The sequence below is a fragment of the Microcaecilia unicolor genome, chromosome 1, assembly GCF_901765095.1.
Source record: "Microcaecilia unicolor chromosome 1, aMicUni1.1, whole genome shotgun sequence".
NCBI lineage: Eukaryota > Metazoa > Chordata > Amphibia > Gymnophiona > Siphonopidae > Microcaecilia > Microcaecilia unicolor.
In genome coordinates, this window is record NC_044031.1 from 653825794 (window position 1) to 653848598 (window position 22805).

Below are 22805 nucleotides of genomic sequence, written 5' to 3' on the forward strand. Positions count from 1 at the left end.
CTGTCCTTCATAACCAGGACATGCTCCACTTCCCAACTCCCCAGCAGGAGCACTACACTGCTGGAGGTGCTGCCCTTCGTAATGAGGACATGCTCCTCTTCCCAGTTCCCCAGCAGGTTGTTCTGATTCTCTGTGGCTGAAGATGGTTTCCTTCAGAACCAGGACTAGCTCACAGTTTGTGGCCCCAGTCAAGGAATGTAATTGAAATCAGGTGCATAGCCAGACACCCAATTTTGGGCAGGCCTAAGCCCAAAGTAGGAGGGCACAACAACCCCATTCAGGATATCACTCCCTTCCCCCAGCGATTGAGGGGAGGGAACTTAATTCCACTCCCCTGACCCCACAACATTAAAACCTTTAGGTCTTCACCAGCAGTGGAGCAGCAACTCATTCCCCTTGCTCATACTGGCTCCGAGCCTTCCCTCTGATGCAACTTCCTGGTCCCAAGAGCAGGAAGTTGCTTTGGAGGGAAGGCTTAGGACAGTGCAATCGGACAATGTGTTGCTGCTCACTGCCACTGAAGAACTAAAGAATTTAAAGATACCAAGGGAGTCGGGGAAGTTTGGATAAGTGACCCCCCCCCCCCCCCCGATCTCCTGGAGGGAGAGATGTAGGAAGTTTTCAGCCGGCAGGGCTTGGAGATCCCCACCAGCCACATCGCTGCTGTGCTGCTGCTGGGTGGGCCACTGAGAAATTAATGGGCCAATAATAATAACTTGTACGTCTATATCATATTTTGAGAGGCATATTACAGCAATGCAAGTACAAATTCCTTCCCCAAAGAGCTTATAATCCTACATGGTTACATGAGGGAATGGCAGATAAGAGTGACTTTCCAAGGGCCACAAGGAATATGGGTGGAAGAAGTGAGATTTCAACCTCCACTAGCACAGTGCTAGAATTTGTGGGGCTGCAGGAGATGCTCTCCTTTGTAATCAGGACATTCTAGTTCCAAGCACCAGCAAGGTTTCTGAGCCATATCACTGGAGATGTTCTTCACAAACAGGATATACTGCAGTTAAGTTTATGTTTATTAAAAACTTGATATACCACTCACCTTTACCAGACAAGAACAGTTTTCAAAACAAATCCAAAATCAAATAAAGAAAAAGAAACTCCATTAAAAAAAAAAAAGGACAGAGCAAACACACATTCCCAAAATGACATTCAATCATCCAACATTATAAAACATAGGACATGACAATCTTCCCTACGCTCAGGGCTACAGATTAAAAGCAAGCTTAAATAATTGAGTTTTAATAGAGTCTTAAACCTTTAATAATTGGCTTCTGCAGGGATTTCTTTCGGCAAGTCATTCCAAAGAGTTGAAGCCTGCCAAAAGAAATCCCTTTGTATCTGCCCAATGTGTTCTAGAAAGGGAGGACACTGACATCCTATGATCCTGCAATGATCTAAGACATCTCGCAGGAGTGTATAAGTATTGTCCACCTACTTAAGTACAATGACTCCTGCTCTCATAATAATTTATGTGCTATACAAAGGATCTTACATTTACTCCTAAAAGGCATGGGCAGCCAATGATATTGAACGAACAATGGGGTGACATGATCAAACATCCAGGCATTCCCAAGAAGTCTTAAATGAAGTGTTTTATAATGCCTACAACCACCTAATCTGAAAGCTTGGTAGTCCCAGATAGACTGTATTTCAAAAGTTTTACCAGCTGTGGCGAAATGGTGAATTTTCCAGCATATGAATTATAAGAATATTTAATGAAGGGTATTTCTCTACTTTGGTCAGCAGGTGGTGCATGTTATGTTTAAAGCTGTTACAGAGAAATGACTGTTCCTTCTTTAGTTTAACACCGAGAGGAAGTAACCTGCAGTGATGTGGCCAGCTACTTTAAAAAAAAAAAATGTTGTTCTGGGCTCTGATTGGCCCAGGAGCTCTAATTCAGCCAGGATGTACTGTCTGGCTTTTTCCCCAGTCTCAGTTTGGAAGTAGAGAGTGAAATACCTCTTTACTGAGACTCTGTGAGCAGCTATATTCTTTAACCAGTGAGCAGCTATAATTCCTGTACTTCCCTGGCACTATCCAGGTAGTGATAACATTTTTTTGTTCACCGTTCAATATTTTAATGAAAATAAACATAATATTGGCTCTGATGTCCTGGACTGACTAAGAATCCTGGTTGGTTTATGTGTTGGGTCTGTGAGTGCTTTCTAGGAACTGTGGAACCACTGGGAGTGTGGCCCTCAGTAACCTAGAAATCACTGGGGATAATTTGACAGCGGGATACTCACCCAGAGGCGTTTGAGACCCAGTCAATGGGAGGAGGATGCTAGTGTAGAGCACAAGCGTCAGGTACAGGCAAACCTGAGCTGTGTTGGGGATAGACCCACTAAGTAGCTGCAGGGATAACCCCAGGTGTGTGATTGGCGTTCCGTGACCTGTCCTCAGTGGTGTGCTGGAGCCGGCTTTCACCGGTTCTGCAGAGCCGGTTGTTAATTTTTGAACAATTTAGAGAGCCGGTTGTTCTACTCTCAGCTGCGACTTGAATGGGGTTTTTTTTCCCACAAATTGCAGCAGGAGGCTGGAGGCAGGCATGCCCAAACACACCAGCTGTCACCTGATATTGGTGCATGCGTGATGTGTGGCAACCCTGCGTCCTCGTGCTGCACTGCAGGCAAGAGGTTCGTGTGCATCCTCCGTCCGAGTTCCTGATTCTCTCTCCCCTGCTGCTGCCCTTCCCACTGCCCCATGCATTGAACTTTGTTTCTTCCCTCCGTATCTGCTCCCTCTCCCTGCCTCCCTCCTTCAACCTCTCCCCCCCCCATCCCCTGCCGCAGTTCGACCAGATCGTTACTTGCAGGCAGGCAAAGGACACTGTCAGGACCAAGGAGGCAGCCGATCTACTCCAGGGTAAGAAAGGAAACCAATTTGTTTAATCTTTGTTTTCACTCCCCACCACAGCTGTCCTCTAGTGAACCAAACAAAGCAATCAAACCTACATCTGCTGCATCCACATTCTCGGTTTTTTTTTTTTTAACTCTTGGTCCATCTGTAACAAGTCTAAAGCTGTTTCAATTGGATAGGCAGTGCCTTAAAAGGTGGAGGACAAAAGTTTTTGTTTCGTTTTTTTTTTTTTACTTATTGGACAGATTTTTTATTTATTTGAAAGCTTTCCATATAATATAAATATCATGAAATAACAATTGAATATCACTAAAACATCTTTAAAAAATTATTATAGCTGGTAGAAATAGCAATCTTAAACTTTGTATTTTGTGCTCATTTTTCTACACTAAAAAAAAATAAAATAATAAATACACTGTCTGTATACAATACAGATGGCCAAATTTCAGTGAGGATATCCTGTTTCCTGATGGGTTCATCTTAACTGTTGTTGTAATCTACCTTGGGAAGCCTTGTGTTATAAAGATGATGGAATATATTGAAATTAAATGGAAGTAGAATTAAACTCTCCTTTCATTGGGGCATATGGAATCAGATCTTAATCTGTTTTGTAGAAGTTTACCTTTTAGATACACAAATAGATTATTCTGTTTTGAACATGTTTCAGGGGCAAGTGGTTTTATTAGTCAAAATAAAAATATTTTGTTTCTTGCAGATTTCTTTTGTTTAAACATAAATGGGCCATAAGCCCCTAATGCAGCCCATTGGTTTTCTTATATTTTGTTCTTGTGATAAATTATACTGTGTCAAAACTGAAAACTCTTGTCTCTATCTGGTTGATAATAAAAGGAGCTCATTGTGAACACTATGCACCCTAAAAGGTTGTTTTGTGGCTGTACATGAAGAATTATGATATTGGCTAAATACCTGTATGTGTGTGTCCCTAGTCCTGCATCCTAAGTTTATATAATCCTTTCAAGAAATCCAGTTAATCTTTTAACTTATTAGTGGAGCATAACCGCAGAGTCATCGTATGGTCGCATCTTCAATATCGTAATACTAGTGCCCATCTAAGGAACAGCCAGGTTATTTTGAGTTAGTCTTCACTTGCTTTCCTTGTGCCATCACTATCCAGCAGGTAGGCAGTGTCTTAAAAGATGGAGGATAAAGGATTTTTTTTTTACATTAAAAGAAGGTAAATTTGGATGTAAGGATTGTTTGAAAGCACGCTCCCTCCCCGGGTATAGCCAGCTCTGCAAATGGTTTTTTTTTTTTGGCGGGGGCGCAGAGATGGATGGGGGGGGGGGGGGGGCATGTTTTTATAGTTCAGCGTTCAATATTTTTATGAAAATAAACATAATTGTTTATTGGCTCTGATGTCCTGGACTGATAAAGAATTCTGGTGGTTTGTGTTTTGGGTCTGTGAGTGCTTTCTAGGAACTGTGGGACCACTGGGAGTGTGACCCCCCCCCCCCCCCCCCCCCAGTAACCTAGAAATCACTGGGGATAATTTGAGAGCGGGAGACTTGCCCAGAGGTGGCTGAGACCCAGTCGGTGGGAGGAAGGTGCTACTGTAGAGCACAAGCGGCAGGTGCAGGCGAACCTGAGCTGTGCTGAGGATAGACTCTCTAAGTGGCCACAGGGATAACCCCGTGTAGGCGATAGGCATTTCGTGATACCAGTTCTCCTGTGTGGTGTTAGGGGCTGCTGAACTACTACTATTTATCATTTCTGTAGCAGTACTATATGTATACAGCACTGTACAAAAACATGCAAGGAACAGTCCCTGTTCAACAGAGCTTACAATCTATTCAAGGCAAATACGACAAATAAAGGATTTGGGAATTACATTTATGATTAAAACATGGGTATTCAGCAGGTAAATAAGGAGTTAACTGTGTTGCTCTTTCCGTGGAAATTACCTGGGAGCCAGCTTTCCTTTAGCATCAGCATCTGCAAAAAAAAAAAAGAAAAACTATTAAGAGAGAAAATTATTATATAACACAAGAAAGGAAGACAAGGGGACAGGAAACGCTGTGTTCTGTAGCCCTGATAATGGGGAATTGGTGCTACCACAACAAAGTGTCTATATAACCCAACTGCCCCCAATAAGAATAGAAAGACTGATTATGGGAGAGAGAGTAGGGGAGTGCTATTCTGCTTCATTGACCCTTCGGGATGTGGCACTGCCTCATAAAGTCAGTCTTCTCTTAATTACTACCCCACAGACATGGCCCCTGTCTTAATTGTGAAAGCAGCCTCTGTCTTACCTGAAGGTGTGTCTCCTGCCCCAGCTGCATACATCAGGGTAAATTCTCTACAGAGTTAGTGCTATGAGACTGCATGCTAAGCACAAATTCTGCATGGTCAATTACAAAAGTAAGTGTCATTATAGAACAGTAGCATAAGTGGACATTTACACACCAACATTTAGGAATGGCCACTTACACCATGCCAATGGCTGGTGTAAACATCTGCGACTAATGTCACAGTTGTGCACGTAACTGACATGACTCTACAAGCTTAGTACAGAAATGTTTGGCATGTCCCTGACCCACTCATGCCCCCCCCTTGCAATTATACACCATGGATTTTGAGCGCTAATGGATAGAATACTGACAAAGTGCAGTTAAGTGCATAACTGCAAATTAGTCAATTAACTCCAATTATCACTAATTATTGGCTATTAGCACCAATCAACACCTAATTTGCCAATTAAGTTCCATATGTAACAGCCTGTATTCTACAACTTGTGCATGCAATTTTACAGAAATGTACAAACAAGATACCAGAATGAGGCGGATAGAGGTAATTCTATATAAACAAGGTGATAACATTTATGCGGCAAATACACACATACATGACTAGAATACCAACATATAGGCACGTATGAGTGCAAACCAAAAATCCAGCCACTTGCTTGTGATACGGCGAGGATTGAATGTGGGCCTGTAGAATAACACAGCCAGACACAGGTATAAAAATGACACAAGTGCTTTATTAACAGAAACCTGAGGCCTGTTACGTGACAGGGCCATGAACAAAAGATGAAAAAGCCCTTTAGTACTGATAACACAGACTTAACCTGGGCCTGCAGCTGACAGGGTCCAAAACAGTCTGTGGCTGTTGACTGCCATACCCGAAATATCTGTAAGTTCTCTCTCTCCCTCTGAGAGGCAGATGCACAAAACTTTAATGAGCCTTTAACGACCCTCCAACGAGGAAATTTTGATCCGTTGCATGCATCAAAGGGCTTTTACCGACGAAGCTAGCAGCTAACGAAAACAGAATGCAGATGAGCAATTCCTGTACAAACCCCATTGTAGCGAGATGCACTAACCTTTTCCAATTGCCTTTACGCAGGAAAAACGTAGGATTTCTAATGAGAGGTCTGGACCTCACATTGTAGCTGTGCGGGCCTGGAAAACCTTTAAAAAAACAAAAACAAACCTTGAGCCAATCCCAGTGCATTAGCTGAGCTAAACGCGCTGTGATTGGCTCAGCTGAGTGAAGTACGTTGTCCAAAAAAGTGCCTGCAGCATCGGAGCCAGAATTTTTGTTTAATAAAGCTTCTAAAGAAAAACGTGAATCCTTCTAAAGAAAAACGTGAATCAACTGCACTCTCCTGCTAGGATCATAAATGCTTGCTTTAGGAGCAGGTTATGGACAGGGATCACAGTGGTCTTTTGTTACAAGGGGGTTTATGAAGGACTCAACTGCACTCTCCTGCTAGGATCATAAACGCTTGCTTTAGGAGCAGAAGCCGGGGATCACAGTGGTCTTTTGTTACAAGGGGGTTTATGAAGGACTCAACTGCACTCTCCCTGCTACCACAGAGCTAAACGCAGGTCCCGAACCCCCCTTGCAGGTTTGTGTTTTTTTTGTTTTGCTTGCTCTGGGCATGCTTTAGGAGCCGATTATCACAGTGAAAGAGGTCTTTTGTTACAAGGGGGTTTATGAAGGACGTCATTCTGAAGTCTTGAAAAGGACTTCTTCAACTACACTTTCCTGCTACGATTACAGAGCTAGAGCCTCGCACGTCCCAATCCCCCCCTTGCACGCCCACGTCTGATGTAAGCAACCTATGTAGGTTTAATACGTTTGTGACATGCGCAGAGCAGCCAGCAAAACACTTAGCTGCTCTGCGCATGCTTTAGGAGCCGATTACGGACGGGGATTACGATTCTTTGAAACATTGTACTTTTCAATACCGCACCGGGCATGTGTGACTTGTTTTTTTGGTGCATTCTTCGTTTTTTAAAAATCGTTAGGGACTTTAACGATTTAGATTTTTTAACGTTTGGTTGATGCATCTGGCTCTGAGTTTCCAGGTCTGGCTCCAGCCAGACTTTAGAACAGGGCTTACAAGTCTCAAAAGTCTCAAATCAAAATGTTGGCTTACCTCAGCCAGGTCACAGTCACCAGACATACGTTATAAAGGCGTATGCTGGGGCTTCAGTTATTCCTTCCCTGGGCCTCCTTAATCCCACTCTAGCTCTGTCTTTTATATTTCCTGGTTCTGACTCCACCCTCCCATCTCACTTCCTCCCTGGTCAGAACTAGTGCTTTTAAGGTGGCTCAGGCTATGTGAGGGACTATTCTTAAGGGTGAGGGGCAGTGTCCTGTATACCCCTCACATATCCTCCCCCTCAGCTCAACCATTCCCGGATGAGCGTCTACCATATCAAGGTCCACCTCTGGAGACAAAAAAAATCAGCGTTAGCATGGTCTCGGCCCGCCCAAAGTCTCACCCGATAGTTTAAAGGTTGGTGGCTAAAGAACCAGCATATGATACGTGCATTTGAGTCTTTATGTTGAGCCATCCACTGAAGGGATTGATGGTCAGTAACCAGCAGGAAGTGTTGCCCCAATAAAAAATATTGGAATGTTTCTAGGGCCCACTTGACAGCTACAGCCTCCTTCTCATTCACCACATAACTCTTGTCTCTAGGGGATAGCTTCCAGATAATATATGCCACTGGGTGCTCTTCCCCATCCACTTCCTGGGCCAGAATGGCCCCGAAGCCAACCTCTGATGCATTGGTCTGCATGATGAAAAGCCAGTTGAAGTCTGGGCTGACTAGCATTGGCTCGAAGCAAATACCCCTCTTCAGGGTTTGGAAGGCCACATCTAGTTCTTCAGTCTGGAACTTTCTTCAGTAGGAGGCGGGTTAGTGGTTCTACTTTCTCCGTGAACTTTGGAATAAACCAGTGGTAATGACCAATGAGGCAGAGGAAGGCTCATACTTGTTTTTTGGTCTGGGGTACTATCACTTAGGTGATTGCCTCTACCTTCTGGATCTGGGGTCTCACTTGTTCTTTCCCGACTGAGTACCTCACGTACTGGAATTCTTGTCCTCCCAAGAAGCATTTTTTAGGATTCGCTGTTAGTCCAGCAGTCCGTAGACTATGCTTTACTGCTTCTAATTGGAGGAGGTCCTCCAATCCTTACTTTAGATGACAATGTCGTCTAGGTAAGCAGCCGCGTAGTCTTCATTTGGCTTGAGTAAGCGATGTGCGAGGTGCTGGCAGGTAGCTGGAGACCCATGAAGGCTAAACGGAAGCTAGGGTGAGGGGTACCTGCCAATATCCCTTGGACAGGTCTAAGGTTGAGATGAATTGGGCGCCTCCAAGTCACTCGATGAGTTTGTCTACCCTTGGCATTGGATAGGCCTCTATTTTGGAGACAGCGTTCACTTTCTGGAAATAAATACTATAAGGAGGTTGGAGGGTCTAAGCAGCTCAGGAGGAGGTATGGGGCCAGACTACATTCCCCACAAGGCCCTGAGAGAAGGGATCGGGGTGGTAGGTCCCAAAACTCGGTATGGCCCCCACGTGGAAGGGAGGGGGGAAAGGACTGGAAAGAGCAGCTGCTATGGCAGGCGAGGGCCAAAATTGGGAGCAGGGATGACAAAGCTCAATACCCTTGGGTTAGAAATCAGTACAAGATTCCTTCCACCTGGGAGGGGGAGGAGGTCTCCAACCCACAGCCTAGCAGAGAAGCAGAGTTAATGGAGTGCTTGGAGGAAGGAGAGGCTGGAGAGACCAACACACCAGGTTTGGAGGAGCCAGTGGACATGGACTGTAATTGTACTTTGGGGCAGAGTTGCAGGGACTGAAGGCAGTGGGTGGTCACAGGAGTCAATTAGCTGTGTTGTGGGCGGTGTACTGCCATTCTGCAACCACCCAAGCGGAAAGACTTTTAAAACTGAAACCTAGGCTGTTGAACTGGGGGAGAACGTGGATTTAAAGGGAAGTTTTTTTCTTGTTGCTTTATTTTGGAAACTAAATGGGACTTTAACCCCCTTGAACTGAGATTTTGTGGAGGAGGGGAAATAAACTGTTTGGAACGAAAAGCTGTGTTGTCTGGAAGGACTTTGTTTGTGGACTGCTGAAGGGAGCCTACCACCCCTGAAGGTTTGCTTCCGGGATTACAGATATTACAATACAAAACCTGTCCGGCTTTGGCACCAGAATGGGAGATGACAGTTACTGGTCGACTCATTCATGACTCCCAGTTCCAGCATTTTAACGACCTCCTTTGTCATGGCCTGCCCGCCATGCTTCTGAAATCTAGTAGGGATGCTTCTGGACTACCACTCCCAGCTCAGTGAGAATGTTCATGAGTTGCAAGGTAGGTTCGGCCTGGCATTCTGGAGAACACATCTTGATTCTGGAGTACCAACTGCTCTAGATCAGCTTGTCGCCAAATGGAACTTGCAAGGGCCCAGTCTGTGTGAGGACCTCTGGTCCAAAGTCATCTCTTTGGACCAGTGCTGCCATCATGGGGACCTTCTTGTCTGGTTGGGCCAATTTATAATTGACATCTTCTGTCTTTTCTACAACTGCAGAAGGACCAGGACCTTGCCACTTGCATAATAGTGTACTCTCTGAGGAGGATAAGAGGACTAAAATTCTATCCCCTGGCTGGAAGGTTCTCTGTACTGCTTTCCGATTGTAGGCTCTGGTTTGAAGCGTTTCAGCCTTCTTCAGGCAGAGCTTGGCTGCCTCACCGGCTTTCTTCAGCATCTTCTGTATGGTGAGCACATATTCAGCACGGATCCTCCCTGGGCTGGGTTCCTCTTTCTAAGCTTCCCGAACCACATTCAGGATTCCTCTAGGTCTCCTCCCATATAGCAGATCAATTGGACAGAATCCTGTCAAAGTTTGGGGTACCTCCTGTATGGCAAATAGTATATGCAGGAGAATCCCAGTTTTCCCCATCTTCAGCATCTGCTTGAGAGTCTTGATGAAGCGCTCCACTAATCCATCTGTCTGCGGATGATAAATGGATGTACGGAAGGACTTTACTTTCAACAGGGCACACAGTTGCTTCATGTCTCTGGACATAAAGGTGTTGCCTTGGAAAGTCAGTCAGTATTTCAGCAGGGATCTCAATGAGGGAAAAGACTTCCTACAGCATATTAGCCACCATGGTAATTTTCATATTACACAGGGCAATGGCCTTTTGGTTGTGATCAATGTTTCCTCTAAGGCGTGGCCTGGTATGTGCAAATTTATTTTTTTCGTGCGAGCAACAAGTTTTAAAACCAACAATTATTGAGCGCTAGTATTAGCAATGCATTTCTGTATATAGCACAAAAACTTTTTTTTGTGACCAACCAAAATCTATGAGCAGTGCTCCTAAAATGTTTAAGCAATGACTCATGCGCTCCATTCATAGGGAACATTGGTTGCGAGTGGCATAGTCCAAAATAACCAGGATATATTTGTTGCTACAGGTGGTGCACTCTAGGGGTCCCATGAAATCCACTGCTACTCTTTCAAACGGTGTGTTGACAAGGGGTATAGGCATGAGAGGGGCAGGTGGAACCCTTGCAAGACAACTCAGCTGGCAGGCTGGGCAGGGCTGACAAAACAGCTCAACTTGCTTGAATACCCCAGTCAGAAAAATTGGGCCAGAACCCGCTCCGGGGTATTCTCCTCCCCCAGGTGACCTCCTAACAGGTGACTCTGGGCTAATTGCATGACCTTCCTATGGTAAGGTTGAGGGACTAACAGTTGCTCCACCTCTTCTCCCTCCAGAGTTTCCTTGGACACCCTATACAAGTCATTCTTTATTATAAAATATGGAAGTACTACTTTAGAGGGGTCCTGATTGCCCTTGGGGCTCCCATCTATAGAAACAACCCTTGCTCAGGCTGCTCTAAGGGACTCATCCTTTGATTGTGCCCTTTTGAAATTCCCTGTGGCTCCTTCACTACTCCATTCAGGTAGGCTGTGAAAAAGGTGTGGGGAGTCTTCTCCCAGCTCCGGATCTCTTCCACTGCAGTTCCCAGATTCAGAGCATACCACAGTTTCTCTAACTGCCGCTGGCGGTGGGGTTTAGGCAATTTCAGGTTTTCGGCATACAAGCCAGGGGGAAGACCTCAGGGAAAGACGCCTCCTCTTTCTTTGGCCCAGTGATCAGCTGAGCCCTGATGGCACCAAAATTTGGGAAATCCTGGCCCCAAACTACTGGGTAAGGTAGCCAAGGCAAGACTGCCACTTCCAGCTGAGCTTGCCCTACAGGTTGTAATCCGTTGGGTTGGTCGTGAGCCCTTGGGCCCTGGCCGAGGCCAAGGGGAGACCGACCCACCACCACACACCCCAGCTATCCAATACCCCTAAGCTACCCCTCCCCGCAGTCCCTCAGGAAGAAGGGAAATAGGCATACAGGTGGGCCTCGCGGCCGAACCGGAACCCACGCACACAGAGCCACTCATGCGAGCCTCACGGCTGAACTGGAACCCAATCACACACAGGGAGGGGTGAAAGAACCCAGAGGGCCCCCCAGGCCCCAAGATGCCACACACGCGCGGAACACCAGCAATAGGGCAGAGGGAGAAACAAAGGACCAGAGCGGGCCTCGCCCACCCAGGGGACTAGCGCAGGACAGGGGAACTAACACAGCAACCCCCCCCCCCCACCAGGGTAGGAAGCCCCAGGCAGAAGCCAGAGGAACCAGACACAAAAGGAAGGCAGAAAGCCTTTGCCTCAAACCCACTGTAGACAGAGGCAAACAGAACACAAAGGGTTAAGCTTGTAGAGCCAGCAGAGAGTTCCATAAATCAACAAACAATCAGAGAGGACACTTCCCTTCCCCTAGAGGGAGCAGGGCCGATAGAACAAACACACTGGCAGAGGCAGGAACACCATACACACAGTACACAAAGGGTGAAATTAAACTCACTGAGCCAGCAGGCCAGGACACTGGGAAGAGAAATCCTTAAAACAAACAAACAAAGGAGAATGCTCTCACTCAGCCCAGAGTCCCGGAGGCTGAGCAATGCCCAGCCCCCACTAAACAAACGAGCAGCTGACCCTGATTACAGAGCTACACACACACACACACAACAGCAGCTAACCCAGAGGGAAGGAAAAGAATACTCTAACACAACACAGATCCCTGTCAGAACCTAGAGCACGTTCTGAGAGAAAACTATCAGGCTTTCCAGTTACCACCAAGCGTAAGTAACGCAAAAGCAGAGAAACTCTTCAGCTGCAGGCTAAAGTACTATCCCCTGACGTCAGCACAACCCCTGGCAGCCAATCAGAAGAGACGTCCCCCCTCCCCCTCAGCCAAACCAGCAGAATCATAACACAGGTGTTTTAAAAGGTACTTGGGCTGTTGGATACTGCCTGTGATCACCATGTACGCATGCCAGGGTGACAGTCTGCTCATAATTCAATTGCAGATGGTTGAGTATTTCTCTCCGAACTAAGGTCCTAACACTGCCGGCGTCCACTAGAGCTTGATATGGATTCCTTCCAGCTCAACTTGTAATATACAATTTCTACTTCCTGGATAGAAAGCTTCCACAAAATTGCAGTCGTGTGTGGCTACAAATTCACATACATGGCATCTTCAGTTAGATCCTGGCAGTCTCTAGCTATTTGACCTCCTCCCCCACACCTGAAAAGTGGAGGGAGGATGGATCCCGCAACCGGAGTAAAGGTGCATGGTATGTTCATGGGGACAAGGGCTTCCATCACTCCGATCCCTTCCTTGAAGAGCTTGAGCTGCAGGGTGGTTTCTCATACCTCAGGTTGTCCATTTTTTTTCTCTTTTCCTCTCATGACTTCTAGCCTGCTTCTTTTATTTATAGAGTTCTGACTATGGTAGGGCTTGGTAGGCAGCTTCAGCTGCTTCTAAAGCACTCTCTGGGGTCAATTTAGGATATCGCCTCACCCACTGTTTCATAGGCGGGAGTAATCCTTCAAGGAACTGCTCCAGGAGGATAGCTCTTGCAATCTCTGGGCCTGTCTTGCCATCTCCAGGACCCCTCCTTGAGTCTGTAGAAGAAACTCCGGGGGTTTTCTTTAACTTGTAGTGACCCCTTTAGGAAAAGCTGCCAGCAGTCCAGCCCACCATCTTTAAAACATAAGAACATAAGAGGAGCCATAATGGGTCAGACCAATGGTCCATCTAGCCCAGTATCCTGTTTTCCAAACAGTGGCCAAGCCAGGTCACAAGTACCTGGCAGAAACCCAAATTGTGGCAACACTCTATACTACAAATCTCAGGGCAAACAGTTGCTTCCCATGTCTGTCTGAATAGCAGACTATGGACTCCAGGAATTTGTCCAAATCTTTTTTAAACCCAGATACACTAACCGCTGTTACCACATCATCCGGAAAACAGTTCCAGAGCTTAACTATTTGTTGAGTGAAAAAATATTTCCTAATTGTTTTAAAAGTATTTCCATGTAACTTCGAGTGTGCCCTAGTCTTTGTACTTTTGGAATGAGTAAAAAAATTGATTTACTTCTACTCGTTCTACACCACTCAGTAATCATATCTCCACTCATCCGTCTGTTTTCCAAGCTGAAGAGCCCTAACCTCTTTAACCTTTCCTCATATGAAAGGAGTTCAATCCCCTTTATCATTTTGTTCCCTCTTCTTTGAACCTTTTCTAATTCCGCTATATCTTTTTTGAGATATGGTGACCAGAACTGAACAAAAACAAAATAGGTGGGAATATAAAAGCCAGGCTATCCAAAAATTGGAACCAAACCGAAATTAAAATAACCAGCGTTTATTAATGTCCAGACAAATGATAATAAAACAATTGCACATAAAAATTGACTCGACACAACGTTGTGTTTCGGCCGGAAAGGTCTACATCAGGAGTCTAAAAACACAAAAACACAAAAACAATCAAATGATAAATAAATACATGAACAATGTGTGCATCAAATAATATATGTATAAGAAAGCAAAAAACCAAATAACAGAATAACAAAATATCCAAACTAATCACCATGCTGATGCAGATAGAAACATACTTAATTTATAAACAGTGTAAAAAAGAATATGAAATGTAAAAGAAAAATACCATTAGCCTCAGAAACACATTAGATGATGAGTACAAATATACATACATAGGTGTTTAGAAAAATGTAATTAAAAAATGTAAAAATATATAAAGAAAACTGACCTTGTAAATAGATACTGGAATAAAAGTATCAACTAGTGTAATAATTGAATCTGCAAAAAAATATATAAAAGAAAAAGAGAAAAGTGTATATGAAAATAATAAATAATCAAAAAAGTTCTAAGGAGAATATAATCAAAATAATGGAAAACTAACCTCAAAAACATTGTTAAGACTTCCAAAATTCAAAGAACTGCAAACAGACCCTAACGAGTGGTCTATGGAGAACAGAAAAAAGAAAAAATTATAAGAAAATATTAATGAAGCATTGACCATATGAACATATATGCAGTAAAATCCAGTAAAGAAACTAGAGAGAAAAAGCTGTGTTTAATCAATCACCAACGTGAATAGGTGATAGAACATGATGTCTAGGCAATAATCAGCAAGTAGACAAGGACAACGTGCCCTACTTGTCCAGGGATACTCCGTATGAACGTACCGTAGCGTTAGTCAGTGTTTAAAGCTAATATACAAATGTCAGTATCACTGTAGACAAAAGCCACGTACCTTTAAAAAGACCGTTATGTAAACAATCTGTCTGTCACAGCGAAACTCCGTAAATGTGATGTAAGTATGGGGCGAGATAAGCTACAGGAAGGACTAAATAGGCGGAAATGCGTGCGAAAAACAAAAACGACGTGCATGCATGCGTTGGTGTAAGATGAAACCAAATGTCAGTATCACTGAAGACAAAAAGCCACGAACCTTTAAAAAGACCGTTATATAAACGATCTGTCTGTCACAGCGAAACTCCGTAAAAGTAATGCAAGTATGGGGGCGAGATAAGCTACAGGAAGGACTAAATAGGCGGAAATGCGCGCGAAAAACAAAAACAATGATGTGCACGCATACGTTGGCATAAGATGAAACCAAAATGAAGCCGAAGCGCTATACAGACTTCCATGCCGATGATTTCCGTGAAATGGGCAGGACTACATTGTGACGTGCCTAAGGAAAGGGTATGATTGCGTGAAATGGGCGGAGCTACGTCATGACGTGCTGCAGGGAAACAAAACTGGCTAACATAAAGCGAGGTGCTACTTGTAAACCAAGACGAACAATAAAAACTGGTATGAATGAAAAAGTACTGAAAATAAAAATGGAAAATGAGTGCTACTAAGTAAATTCAATGTTAAAAAAATGTTCACAACAGAGTGAATGTAAGGGTATTAAAGTTAGAGTGTATAACTATTGAATAAAATGTTGCATGAGATGAAAAGACCAAATAGCAAAAAATAAAATTTTTTTTTTAAAAATCGCAGACCTAGTTGATGATGCCAAATAGAAAATAAAAAATGCTGTGCAAACTAAAAAGTAAAAGATTAATATGAGGAAAAAATGAAAAAATAATAAACAAAAATCAAAAAACAAAAATTGGAAATTAAAAAATTAAATAAATAATTGAATCCCATGTATGTATAATGTGAATATGAAATGTGTAATATCACTCAAAAACACAGTGATATCAAAACAAATTTCATAAATATACAAAACATAATAAAATGTAAAATTAATAATACAATGTCCAACAACATGATGGGTATAAAATGTTCAATAACAATAAAATCACCAAAATGTAGTATGCTGTACAGTGTAAAATGTAAATGAAAACATATATAAAGCATGAAATGACATGAACAATAAAAAGGACAACAAATCAGCGGAAGATATACATCCTTATCTGAAAATGAATCTAAGGGTCATAATAGCGACTGAACTAAAAGGGACAATGAAACTATAAAAATGGGCAGAAATCTATCTCATTATTCAGGCCATAGGGGCTAAGAGTATTGAAATCATAGATCAACCTTTGTTCTTCCTGTAATATAAGCTTATCAAGGTCACCTCCCCTCCATTTTCTGGTAAATGTTTTGAACACCAGGTATTTGATGTCTGCCGTAGTGTGGTTAGCCGCCTGCCAATGTTGAACCAAAGGTGCTGACTGAACATTCCTTGTTATGCAGCTTCTATGTTCAATGATGCGCATTTTGATAGATCTGATAGTTTTGCCAACATATAACAGAGAACATGGGCATTGAATGATGTAAATTACCTGAGTCGTATTGCAGTTTGATGAGTGTTTTAACACAAAGGCCTTATTCGTGATGGGATGAATGAAACTAGCGGTCTCTATGCAAAGGTTGCACACACTGCATCGTCCACATCTCCTATGGCCTAAATGAAGGCTATCTAAAGGATCCCTTATATCTGGCAAAGTGGAGGGAACTAAGAATTCCTTCAAATGTCTATTCCTTGAATATGCTATTACTAGTTCTTTATTGTTGAAACAGTCAAGGCCCTCCAGTATGTGCCAATGCTTGCGTATGGACTTCGCAATGTGTTTAGATAAAAATGAATATTTAAGTGTGCACACAATATCTGGTTCCTTCTTCTGTCGGTTGGGTTGAAGGAGATCTTCACGATTCTGTGCTAGAGCTTTGATATATCCTGCCTCAATGTGTTTCTGGGGATAACCTCTGGCAGAAAATCTATTGCCCATGGATGCAGCTTGCAGATTAAATTCATCAAAGTCTGTACATATGCGTCTGAGACGGAGAAATTGACACAGAGGGAGATTACTTTTCAATTTGGGGTTATGGTAACTGGAATAGTGCAAAAAGGTATTGCGGTCGGTTAGTTTCTTATAGATGGTTGTGTTGAATAAATAGTCATCCTTCTGAATAGTGAGGTCCAAAAAGTTAATTCGATGATGATTGTAATCAGATTTGAATTTGAGGTTGGGATCCTGAACATTAATCCATTCAAAAAAAGAATGAAGGGTATTCCTCGTCGCCCTGCCACAGGATAAAGATGTCGTCTATATATCGGCGATAAATCTTGATATGTTGTTTGAATGGATGTGATGTCAAATATCAGTTCTCAAAATCTCCGACATACAGATTGGCTATGTCAGGAGCCATACTTGAACCCATAGCCGTGCCCTTAATTTGTTGGTAATAATTTCTTTCAAAGCCAAAATAATTCTGTGTGAGTGCAATGGTTGCACATGTCACGATCAGATGATTAGGAATCCGCCTGTGTGTTGATCAGCCCTGCAATGTATTCTCAATAATCCTGAGAGCCTCCATCTGCGGAATATTAGTATATAGTGACTCTATGTCCATAGTAACCAATATAGTATCCGTGAGTGGACCCTCATAATCTTGCAGGATATTGATCATATGAGTGGTATCTTGGATAAATGATGGGATTAATGGTACATACGGTCTCAGAAAAAGAATCTACAAATATGGACAATGGTTCTAAAATAGAGCCATTGCCTGAAATAATCGGTCTCCCTGGAGGATTAATGAGTGATTTGTGTATTTTTGGTAATACATAAATAGTTGGAGTAGTCGGATGTGTGACCTGTAGAAAATCTTTTTCTTTTTGTGTGATGAAACCCATCCTAGATGCGATATCCACTAGTTCTTTGATGTCCTTCTATATATCCTCAGTCGGATCCTTATCCAAGGGCACATAGAATTCACGATCATTCAGTTGCCTCTCGATTTCGTTGATGTAGTCGATCCTGTTAGTAACCACAATACCTCCTCCCTTATCGGCGGGCTTAATAACAATGTCATGGTTGTTAGCTAAATCTCTGATGATCTGCCGCTCAGTTTTGCTGATATTGTAATGGCATGGTCTTTTGTTTCTTTCAAGGTTCTTAATATCTTTCTCCACACAAGAATGGAACGCTGTTATCAGAGGGTGCATCTGACCTGGAGGTATCCATGTTGATGTTTTTTTAACCACCGATATATCTTGGTAAGGGGTAGCTGATTTGGAGAATATATGTATGATTTGCAATTTACGTTGGAATTTGAAAAGATCAACACGCGTATTGAAAGTATTATATCCAGGCACCTAGCTAAGTTGCTGTGAGCCTCGTCTTTCGTGCTTTATCAAAATGCCTAAACGCAGAGGGAGAACAACGAGCAGAGCTTCCCCGCTACCCCCCTCTTTACCTGGTCCGATGGATCGTTTTGTGAGGCCACAGGGAGTTGTTTTTGACGGCGGAGTGCTGCCAGTAGAGAACGCCGGCAATTTGGAGATTTTGGCTTCTCCTGGCTGTGAAGTTACCTTGAGCCCCGCTGCGCCCACCCCTCCTCCCCAGCCGATTGGCGCCAGTTCCTTCCTTGTTGAATCGACGGGGTCCACTCCGGAAGATGGTAGGGACCCAGAGGAACGCCGATTGGAAGCTTCTTTTACATCTCAGGTTGGAACGGAGGGCAGTCTGCCCGTGGAATCGCTGCGGATTGAGGGAGGAGGACCTGAGGACTTGGGTGAGACTCGTGAGCGGTTTACTGAAAGGTTTGAATTACCCAAAGAGCTAGTAACTAAACCAAAAGAAGTGACATTAGAAGCATTATGGGATTTAGTATCTAATTTGGGACAAACTTTTTTAAAACAGACTAACGAAGTAATGCCAAAAGTAAAATCCTTGGAAATTGATTTACAAAAAAAAGATGTGCAGCTTAAAGAGTTAAATGATAAAGTGGAAAAAACGGATCAAAGAATTGTGAAGATTGAAACAATACAATCTACTATGATGAAAGATTTGACAAACCTCAGACTGAAAACTGAAATTTTTGACAATTATACTAAAAGCTATAACCTGAGATTTGTCAATTTTCCTAGACTACAGAATGTGGCTCCCCTTGAAATGCTGAAACGCTATATGCGTGAAATTCTGATGATACCTGAGTCAAACTTACCACCATTGACTATGGCATATTATATTCCTGGAAAAAATTTGAACCAACTTGATAATCCGATTGATGTCTCCCTTTTGCTTCAGACTTCTGACTCTGAATTAGCAACTGCCGCCACGTTAGTGGCGACGGTTGCATTATTACCAGACAAGAATTGGATCTTCCGTTTATTTTTCCGTAATAAAGAGAAGCCTTTTTTGGGCTTTAAAATATTATTATTTCCTGATGTCTCCAAGGAGACTAGAAGACGGAGGAAGCAATTCTTGCTCCTTAGGCCTGAGGTTCTGCACTTGGGGGGAACCTTTTTTTTTAAGGTACCCCTGCAAGTGCATAATAAGGCTTAGGGAGAAGAAATATGTTTTCACAGAACCAGCCCACGTATCGGCACTTATAGCCTCGGTAAAAGTGGATAAGCAATAAATTATAAGATAACTCCACTTAGCTAGTTTTGCATCATCCGTTATATACTTCCTTTTGTCAAACTCCCTTAGGTATCCTAATCTTGGATCCCAAATTTATGGACTTGAGTATGGGTTACCTTGAAAATGTATATTGTTTTTTCTCTTTATATATTTTCTTAACATTCCTTAACAGTTACAGTGGGGGAAATAAGTATTTGATCCCTTGCTGATTTTGTAAGTTTGCCCACTGACAAAGACATGAGCAGCCCATAATTGAAGGGTAGGTTATTGGTAACAGTGAGAGATAGCACATCACAAATTAAATCCGGAAAATCACATTGTGGAAAGTATATGAATTTATTTGCATTCTGCAGAGGGAAATAAGTATTTGATCCCCCACCAACCAGTAAGAGATCTGGCCCCTACAGACCAGGTAGATGCTCCAAATCAACTCGTTACCTGCATGACAGACAGCTGTCAGCAATGGTCACCTGTATGAAAGACACCTGTCCACAGACTCAGTGAATCAGTCAGACTCTAACCTCTACAAAATGGCCAAGAGCAAGGAGCTGTCTAAGGATGTCAGGGACAAGATCATACACCTGCACAAGGCTGGAATGGGCTACAAAACCATCAGTAAGACGCTGGGCGAGAAGGAGACAACTGTTGGTGCCATAGTAAGAAAATGGAAGAAGTACAAAATGACTGTCAATCGACAAAGATCTGGGGCTCCACGCAAAATCTCACCTCGTGGGGTATCCTTGATCATGAGGAAGGTTAGAAATCAGCCTACAACTACAAGGGGGGAACTTGTCAATGATCTCAAGGCAGCTGGGACCACTGTCACCACGAAAACCATTGGTAACACATTACGACATAACGGATTGCAATCCTGCAGTGCCCGCAAGGTCCCCCTGCTCCGGAAGGCACATGTGACGGCCCGTCTGAAGTTTGCCAGTGAACACCTGGATGATGCCGAGAGTGATTGGGAGAAGGTGCTGTGGTCAGATGAGACAAAAATTGAGCTCTTTGGCATGAACTCAACTCGCCGTGTTTGGAGGAAGAGAAATGCTGCCTATGACCCAAAGAACACAGTCCCCACTGTCAAGCATGGAGGCGGAAATGTTATGTTTTGGGGGTGTTTCTCTGCTAAGGGCACAGGACTACTTCACCGCATCAATGGGAGAATGGATGGGGCCATGTACCGTACAATTCTGAGTGACAACCTCCTTCCCTCCGCCAGGGCCTTAAAAATGGGTCGTGGCTGGGTCTTCCAGCACGACAATGACCCAAAACATACAGCCAAGGCAACAAAGGAGTGGCTCAGGAAGAAGCACATTAGGGTCATGGAGTGGCCTAGCCAGTCACCAGACCTTAATCCCATTGAAAACTTATGGAGGGAGCTGAAGCTGCGAGTTGCCAAGCGACAGCCCAGAACTCTTAATGATTTAGAGATGGTCTGCAAAGAGGAGTGGACCAAAATTCCTCCTGACATGTGTGCAAACCTCATCATCAACTACAGAAGACGTCTGACCGCTGTGCTTGCCAACAAGGGTTTTGCCACCAAGTATTAGGTCTTGTTTGCCAGAGGGATCAAATACTTATTTCCCTCTGCAGAATGCAAATAAATTCATATACTTTCCACAATGTGATTTTCCGGATTTAATTTGTGATGTGCTATCTCTCACTGTTACCAATAACCTACCCTTCAATTATGGGCTGCTCATGTCTTTGTCAGTGGGCAAACTTACAAAATCAGCAAGGGATCAAATACTTATTTCCCCCACTGTATGTAACTGCCTTATTTTTGTATACTTTCTTAAGCAAGATATTTCTTGTAATAAAATGGATAAATGAATAAATATAAATAGAAAGTATTATATCCAGCTGTAGGGACAAATGATAATCCTCTTTTCAACACTCCTTCTTCAACCGGTGATAAACTATAATTGGACAGATTGAAAATAGGAGTAGACTCTTCTAGTGTCGGTTGATCCCTGTATTGGAACCGCTGAAATGGGCCCGGTCTTCCTCTGCCTCTTTGGAATGATCTGTTCTGAGTCATTCGTTGTGGTGCATATTTGACGTCCTTCTTCCAAAGCTCTTCTAAAAAAAGATCAGTCTGTGATGCTGATTGAAGTACTGGTCGTCGTACTGGGGAGGTCTCACATGCTGATGAGTGTCTAGAGTGACCTGGAAAACTGGAGCGAGAAAAAGGACTGCCCAAAGGAGAAGTGTAAAGATCGCCTGAATCGCTCCTATGTGCCTATGTTCAATTAGATGATGTTCAATTGGATGATGTTCAATGACATCTGTAGGCGGAATGTGTCTGGTGTTAGTTTGTGACCTTGAAACATGAATATTTTTGGAATTAACATTGCTCGTATAGTATGGTTTTGCCTTAGCGAACGGATAGACTGAGCCCTTTCTATAATCAAGCTCATCTCTCTTAAACTTACTGTTTTTAGTTTCCTTCGTGTCATTCCTAAATTTAGCTATTTTGTTATCGATACCTCTAAGTACCTCATCATAATGAGGATCTTGAGTATGTAAGGCATCTAATTTAGTAGCAAGTGTATCCTTGAAAACCTTACTTTTAGCCTGTGAGGCTTCTGCAATGAGGATCATAAGATCGAGACTACACTTATTTAAATTAGCACACCACTTATCTAGAAAGTCCTGATTGTCTAGGAACATAGTGGGTGCTTTTGAAATTCTAAGACCTCTAGGGATGCGCCTAGATTTACAGTAATTAAGCATGGTGAAAAAATGCAATTCATTCCTAACAATATTCTTCTTGATGTTTACGATATCCAACCATTGTTGCATCAGCGATACTTCTGGTGGTGGATGATGTTCCTCTTCTTGATTCAATTGCTGTAAAAGTTGGTTCAAGTGATCATCACTAAACTTAAAACATTGGTCCAACTTTGGAACGCCATGGCAGAGTCCCAGTGCGAAAGTCTAGAGAGAATCCACAAACGTGGAGAACTCAATAGATCCCACGAGGCGTAAAAACAAAAACAAAAAAGGTGGGAATATAAAAGCTGGGCTATCCAAAAATTGGAACCAAACCGAAATTAAAATAACCAGCGTTTATTAATTTCCAGACAAATGATAATAAAACAATTGCCTTGTGGCACTCCACTGTTCACCTTCCTCCATTGAGAGAAATGACCATTTAAACCTACCCTCTGTTTTCTATCCAATAACCAATTCCTAATCCACACAAGAACCTTGCCTCCTATCCTATGACTCTAATTTTCTCAAAAGTCTCTCACGAGGAACTTTATCAAAAGCTTTCTGAAAATCTAGGTACACTACATCAACTGGCTCACTTTTATCCACATGTTTATTCATGCCTTCAAA

The 22805-nt window shown here is 43.1% G+C and overlaps 1 protein-coding gene across 3 annotated transcripts in view; it reads right to left on the reverse strand.

The window, feature by feature from the left end:
* SMTNL1 (smoothelin like 1) overlaps positions 1–22805 on the reverse strand; it is a 341784-nt gene that overhangs the window by 42889 nt on the left and 276090 nt on the right. For all 3 annotated transcript variants that reach the window (XR_003939938.1, XM_030186265.1, XM_030186254.1), the window contains exon 10: positions 4800–4830. Coding sequence is in view for 2 of the 3 variants with exons in the window: in XM_030186265.1 (XP_030042125.1) it covers positions 4800–4830 (31 nt within the window). In the remaining variant the exon portion in view is untranslated. The remainder of the gene's footprint in view (positions 1–4799; positions 4831–22805) is intronic.